Source organism: Oryx dammah, unplaced genomic scaffold (assembly GCF_014754425.2).
Source record: "Oryx dammah isolate SB20612 unplaced genomic scaffold, SCBI_Odam_1.1 HiC_scaffold_20, whole genome shotgun sequence".
Classification (NCBI taxonomy): domain Eukaryota; kingdom Metazoa; phylum Chordata; class Mammalia; order Artiodactyla; family Bovidae; genus Oryx; species Oryx dammah.
In genome coordinates, this window is record NW_024070204.1 from 33,245,703 (window position 1) to 33,253,157 (window position 7,455).

General features: G+C 47.0%; 2 protein-coding genes across 2 annotated transcripts in view; one reads left to right on the forward strand and one right to left on the reverse strand.

Moving 5' to 3' along the window:
- The window catches only part of UGT3A1 (UDP glycosyltransferase family 3 member A1), a 25,521-nt gene extending 18,496 nt beyond the window's left edge, over positions 1–7,025 (reverse strand). Inside the window, exons 1-2 of the mRNA XM_040262327.1 lie at positions 6,922–7,025; positions 4,338–4,439 (exon numbers count right to left, since the gene is read on the reverse strand). Coding sequence (XP_040118261.1) covers positions 4,338–4,439; positions 6,922–7,015 — 196 coding nt within the window. The 5' untranslated portion in view covers positions 7,016–7,025. The remainder of the gene's footprint in view (positions 1–4,337; positions 4,440–6,921) is intronic.
- On the forward strand, positions 7–1,071 carry LOC120879237 (transcriptional repressor protein YY1-like). Its single transcript, XM_040262195.1, is given in 3 exon segments — positions 7–486; positions 489–650; positions 653–1,071. Coding segments are annotated over 3 exon segments (1,038 nt in total). The 5' UTR covers positions 7–29.
- Positions 7,026–7,455: the final 430 nt, after the last annotated feature.

Sequence of the window (7,455 nt, forward strand, 5' to 3'; positions counted from 1 at the left end):
CCGCGGCCGTGGCGGCCGAGCCCTCAGTCATGGCCTCGGGCGACACCCTCTACATCGCCACGGACGGCTCGGAGATGCCGGCCGAGATCGTGGAGCTGCACGAGATCGAGGTGGAGACCATCCCCGTGGAGACCATCGAGACCACGGTGGTGGGCGAGGAGGAGGAGGAGGACGACGACGACGAGGACGGCGGCGGCGGCGACCACGGCGGCGGGGGCGGCCACGGGCACGCGGGCCACCACCACCATCACCACCACCACCACCACCACCACCCGCCCATGATCGCGCTGCAGCCGCTCGTCACCGACGACCCGACCCAGGTGCACCACCACCAGGAGGTGATCCTGCTGCAGACGCGCGAGGAGGTGGTGGGCGGCGACGACTCGGACGGGCTGCGCGCCGAGGACGGCTTCGAGGACCAGATCCTCATCCCGGTGCCCGCGCCGGCCGGCGGCGACGACGACTACATCGAGCAGACGCTGGTCACCGTGGCGGCGGCCGCGTCAAGAAGGGCGGCGGCAAGAAGGGCTACCTCGGCGGCGGGGCCAGGGCGGCCGGCGGCGTGGACGCGGGCAACAAGAAGTGGGAGCAGAAGCAGGTGCAGATCAAGACCCTGGAGGGCGAGTTCTCGGTCACCATGTGGTCCTCAGATGAAAAAAAGATATCGACCATGAGACGGTGGTTGAAGAACAGATCATTGGAGAGAACTCACCGCCCGATTATTCAGAATATATGACAGGAAAGAAACTTCCTCCTGGAGGGATACCTGGCATTGACCTCTCAGACCCCAAACAACTAGCAGAATTTGCTAGAATGAAGCCAAGAAAAATTAAAGAAGATGACGCTCCAAGAACGATAGCTTGCCCTCATAAATGCACGTTTGAAGGCTGCGGGAAACGCTTTTCACTGGACTTCAATTTGCGCACACATGTGCGAATCCATACCGGAGACAGGCCCTATGTGTGCCCCTTCGACGGTTGTAATAAGAAGTTTGCTCAGTCAACTAACCTGAAATCTCACATCTTAACACATGCTAAGGCCAAAAACAACCAGTGTTTTTTTGAATGCTGAGTTTTAAACCAGCTTTTTCATTCTTCTCTTTCACCTTTATCAAGAGGCTCTTTAGTTTCTCTTTGCTTTCTGCTAAATGTGGTATCATCTGTATATCTGAGGTTATTGATGTTTCTCCCGGCAATCTTGATTCCAGCTTGTGCTTCATCCAGCCTGGCATTTCACATGATGTACTCTGCATATAAGTTAAACAAGCAGGGTGACAATATACAGCCTTGATGTACTCCTTTCCCAATCTGGGAAAGTCAGACAAGCACACTATGAAAAACAGAAACATACAGACTAACGTCCTTTATGAACATTGATTCAAAAGCCCTCAACAAAAAAGCAGCAAATCAAATTCAACAGAATATGAAGAGGATTATACATGATGATTTATTCCTCGAAGGCAAAGATAGCTCAGTAAACAAAAACCAATTGATAAAAGATACCAGATTAACAGAATGAAGGACAAAAATCACATGACCAATTCAACTGATGCAGAAAAAAGCATTTGATAAAATTCAACATCCATTCATAATTTTAAAAAAACACTCAACAAACTAGCAATAGAAGGAAACTACCTCAACTCTTGAGAGTCCCTTGGACTGCAAGGAGATCCAACCAGTCCATCCTAAAGGAGATCAGTCCTGGGTGTTCACTGGAAGGACTGATGTTGAAGTTGAAACTCCAATACTTTGGCCACCTCATGCGAAGGGCTGACTCATTTGGAAAGACCCTGATGTGGGAAAGATTGAGGGCAGGAGGAGAAGGGGACGGCAGAGGATGAGATGGCTGGATGGCATCACTGACTCGATGGACGTGAGTCTGAGTGAACTCCGGGAGTTGGTGATGGACAGGGAGGCCTGGCGTGCTGCGGTTCATGGGGCCACAAAGTGTTAGACACGACTGAGCAACTGAACTGAACCTCACCATAATAAAAACCATATATGAAAAACCAATAGCAAAAATTATACTCAGTGAAGAAAGACTGAAAACTTTCCACTAAGGTCAGTAACAAGGCAAGGAGACTTCTTAACTATTTCTATTCAATATAGTATTGGAAGATGTAGCCAGAGTAGTCAGGCAAAGGAAGCAAGGAAGGGAAAAAGGGCATCCAAATTGGAAAGGAAGAAGTAAAAGAATCTCTGTTCACAGATGATGTAATCTTACATGTTAAAAACCCTAAAGATTCCACACACAAAAAAAAAATTTTAGAACTAAAAAATGAATTCATCAAAGTAGCAAGATAAAAAGTTCACACATAAAAATCAGTTCCCTTTCTATACTATAAATGAATACTCTAAAATATTTTCCAAAATAATTCCAAATACAATAGCATCAAAAAGAATAAAGTACTTGGGATTTAGTTTAGCCAAAGAGTTGAAAGATTTGTGAAGTGAAAACTGCAAAGCAATGTTGAAGGAAATTAGAGAATACAAATAAATGTGAATACATTCCATATTCATGAATTGGAAGAGTCAGTTGTTAAGATGCCAAAACCACCCAAAATGATCTACAGATTCAATGCAATCTCTATCAAAATCCCAATGATGTCTTTTGCAGTAATAGAAAAAAAAAATCTTAAAACTCCTTTGAAATCTCTGCTGCTGCTGCTGCTAAGTCACATCAGTCGTGTCCGACTCTGTGCGACCCCATAGACGGCAGCCCACCAGGCTCCTCTGTCCCTGGGATTCTCCAGGCAAGAATACTGGAGTGGGTTGCCATTTCCTTCTCCAATGCATGAAAGTGAAAAGTGAAAGGGAAGTCGCTTAGTCATGTCTGACTCTTAGCGACCCCATGGACTGTAGCCTACCAGGCTCCTCTGTCCATGGGATTTTCCAAGCAAGAATACTGGAGTGGGTTGCCATTTCCTTCTCCAGGAGATCTTCCCGACCCAGGGATTGAACCCAGGTCTCCTGCATTGTAGGCAGATGCCTTACCATTGGAGCCACCAGGGAGCTAACCCTGGGATTTTTTTGGAAGGAATGATGCTAAAGCTGAAGCTCCAGTACTTCAGACACCTCATGCGAAGAGCTGACTCACTGGAAAAGACTCTGATGCTGAGAGGGATTGGGGGCAGGAGGAGAAGGGGACGACAGAGGATGAGATGGCTGGACGGCATCACCGACTCGATGGACATGAGTTTGAGTGAACTCCGGGAGTTGGTGATGGACAAGGAGGCCTGACGTGCTGCGATTCATGGGGCCGCAAAGAGTCGGACATGACTGAGCGACTGAACTGAACTGAACTGAAACAAGAGCAAAACTGGAAATTCATCTTCAGAATTTTATAATTGCTCAGACTTATTTTATCCAACAAAGCTGCTTAATTTTGCAATTTTTTTTTTAAATTTAAGTTTTAGCAACTCTGATGGAGAAACCCAGAACTTAAAGTCCCAGATTCACCCAACAGAGGGGACGACAGAGGATGAGATGGCTGGATAGCATCACCGACTCAATGGACGTGAGTCTGAGTGAACTCTGGGAGTTGGTGATGGACAGGGAGGCCTGGCGTGCTGCGATTCATGGGGTCACAAAGAGTCGGACATGACTGAGTGACTGAACTGAACTGAACTGAACTGATTAACTTGCTTTGTGAACTCAAACAAATCATTCAAGTTCCCTGAGCCTCTGTATCCTTATCTGTCAACAGAGAAAAGCTGATCCGATTGATAACTTCATTTTAGGTGAAACTCTTTCAACCAGTGTCACTAGATTCAGTAACTCAAGAACTTCTGACATTGCTATATACAACTCATGAGACGACTGATTTTGCAATAATAATGTATGGAGGCTTGCCTGAAATAAAGTGACATCCAGATAAGGGGGTAAACTATAGACAAATAAAATGTAGAGGTTATTGAGATATCCAGCACTTGTATGACACAGGGAACTCAAACCAGGGCTTGACAACAACCTAGAGGGGTGGAATGGGGACAAAGGTGGGAGGGATATTCAAGTGGGAGGGGACATGGGTAGACCTATGGCTGATTTGTGTTGCTGTTTGGTAGAAACCGCAATACTGTAAAGCAAGTATCCTTCAATTAAAAATAAATAGGTCTAAAAATAAAATGCTTCCCAAAAATGAAGAAGGAACATTTTCTAAAAAAAAAAAATAAAAGATATCCAGCACTTAACATAAACACACACACACACACCCCACACACATTTTGTCCATTATTTCAATACTAGATTCAAAAAAGTTTTGTGTTAAGCAGTACATACAAAGGGCATTGCCTCTTTTTGGCTGGGATTGAAGAATTCAATAATTATGAAAAAAGATACCTGAGGCTAGACTTCTTCCTCTATTAGAAAGCATAGTGACGTTATGACCATGATCATGAAGAATCTGAGACACCCGCTGCATTAGTAGAACATGGCTTCCACCTAGGAACAATATATACCATTTTTGTGAAGATGAGAACAGAGGGTATGAAATTGATGTGGAAGTGTGGGGCAAACCAGGGTAAGATAACAGAAAGCTGACAGTGAGTAGAGAAAGATGGGTTTCTCCAGTTCCTCTTTCTCACTCTGGTTAAGCCCCAAACTGGATACCTGTATTCTGCCTGCCCAGATCTTTGACCTAGGGAAATCCTCCACTAAAGATTCCCTCTTATGACCTGTGGTCTTTGCAACAACGTAACATAATTTTGGTGTTTAAGTCTTTGGAGTTCCTGATGCTAAGGCACACACTGCATTTTAGCTGGGGGCTTATGGAGATGCCATAGCCTAAAGAAATAACTGTACTGGTAGATATTCTGGCCCAGTGCCATGCATGTGAGCATGGAGTGTCCCTAATAGGCAGTCAATAGGCAGCTATTTCTGAAATTCTTCTCTTTGGACATGAATGCTAGAGTAGGAGCCAGAAATACGGAAGCTTAGATTTGGTTCTAAGAAACGGCCATTGGAAGAAAAGATGTGGAGCCACCACTTAGAGCCAAAATGCTTGAGATTCAAATATATTTCACAGGAAGTTTCTCAGTTGAATGTCTCACATCCATTAAGACAAGCAGGAAAACTGTAGGCTCCATAGGATGGGCTTGCAGTATCTTATATGCATGAGAAACAGGACATCCATCCTAGGACAATTCTGGGATCTTTAAGAAAGAGGAGGCTTAATCCTTGGGAGAGATGTGAGCTTCATTACACCAATATCCTATCTAAAATTATGTACTATCATGGGGCATTTTTCTTGCATCTGTGAGTCTCAGCAGCAGAGAAAGCCAGATCTCCAGGGAAGGGACAGACTTGCTACAGTTGGGAAGCGGGGGTCATTAGAGGAAAGTCCCACAGTCATCAGGCCAGTGGTGAGTAGTACGTGCAGAGCTCAGTTGATAAGTCGTGTCCAACTCTGTGTGACCTCATGGACTATACAGCCCATCAGGCTCCTCTGTCCAAGGAATTGCCCAGCCAAGAATACTGCTGTGGATTGCCATTTCCTTCTCTGGGGATCTTTCCGACCCAGGGATGGAAACCCTGGTCTCCTGAGTGGACAGGTGGACTCTTTACCACTGAGACACCTGGGAAACCCAGAGAGTGGTACAGAGCTACATAGTGTATATCTGTGGGAGTTACTCTAGTATTTTATATCCATACTTGTGTTGCCTGAGGTAACACAAATTACCCAAAACATAGTACCCCTGCTTAGACTGCCTGCTGTTGTTCACATTAACTGTTGGAAGAAATGGTTTCGAGGAAGAGGTTGGCACAGACACAGCTGTTCACGTGGCTCTTCATAAGGGGCAAAGGTGGGGCTTCCGGCACCCGATTAACTGCCCCAGCTCTGCCCTTGGAGTTGAGGCTGGAGGACAGTGTACTTTCAAGAGAGAAAACTTTTTCTCCATTACCTCTATTATTTAAAAATAGGTTTATAATAGGCTTTTTAGAAATCCCCACTGTAAAAAAGGAAAAGAGTGGAATCTGTGGAAGAGGATGGTTTTGAGGTAAGAAATCATAAGTGATTCCCAGTGTGTGCCAAGAGAGAGGTCTGTTGTCCTCTTGTAAAAGGCACCCCATTTCCCTGACCCTCTGCTTTCCTCTCAGGAAATAAAAGGGGAGGCCCAGTAAGAGGAATTCTGTTATTTCTTCCAGCTCTAGGATCCCCAGGTTTTCTGGGATCTAAAAGCAAGCTAGGGAGCCCACCATCTTTTCAGGATGGGTCAAATAAAACTCTTGGAGAAACTCCATCCTCTGAGGACTCCTTATCCTGATAAAATTTCCCCTTTTTTCTTCTGTTCTCTAAGGGGCAAAAGTAATGGAAATAAAACTCGGTCCACAATGCGCAGAATCAACGGCTCCACTCTTCTTCAAAAGCTTCCATCAGCACGGGTGAGAGAGGGGCTCCCAAATGCACCACTGCCCTGGGGTCCTCCCGTCTGCCCGCCCGCTCAGTTTTCCAGTTGGGAAACAATCCCAGTTCGTGCCGCTGTCCCAGGAGCACCTGTCCCAGAGCCTGATATGGACTCCGCCTTCTACTTTCTACTGGCATCTGCTGCACACCCCTCAGAAGTTCAACGTGACCCTTTCAAAATCCCGCAGGTACCGTCGAGGAGACGGCCTGGGGTCTCAAGCTCAGAAATAGACCAAAACTTCTGGTTCCCGCTGTACCCACAGGGAAGCGCATCCAGAGCAAATTAAAAGAGAGGATAGGAAACTGCTCCTCTTCTCCAGGGCTATCAATAATTTCACCTTGGTAGTAGAGACCTCTCTCTGCCCCACAACCCTCGCCAGCCTCTCCCTCCTCCAGTCTCGGACCCAAGCCCAGCCTGGAAAACCATATGAAACCCCCTCTGATTAAGGGGGCTGTTGGCATGACTCCTGGCCAGGAGCCTGGGACAAGCCTGTCCCGATTCTCCGGCCAAGCACTCACCCAGTGAGGATATAGTCAGGATTTTGGCGGCCTCTGAGAGCAGGAGCGCAGGCAGTAAATATATGCCTAGAAGAAGCACCCGCTGCGCCCCCATCGTCGCCCCGGAGAGGCTGCGAAGCCGAGCCCTAGGCTGCACGCCCGGTGCCCCGGAACCCGCGCGCCCTCCGCACGCGCAGCGCGCAGGCAGGCAAGGAAAGACGCAGGCCGGGAGCCGGGGTCAGAGATCCTGTGGGTCTTTGCTCTGTACGTCCGTCTCGCCCTTTGGACTCTGCTCCCCAGAAAAGTACACCATTGGATATTCTGTCCTCACTCTCCCTAAATCTGGGCAGGGGAAAGGAGGGATTAGTGTGCTTAACCCTCTCAGTCCACGTAATCACCACACTTTCCGGATAGAAAAACACTCTGAACCAGTAATGGTAGGGACCTTAGGAAATCACATCGAAGAAAGTTGTACCTCCAAATGGTGCCGATCCAACTCCCTTTCAGAGATCCATCCAGAAGTTATGGGACCCCATCTTTCGAACTGCTCTAAAG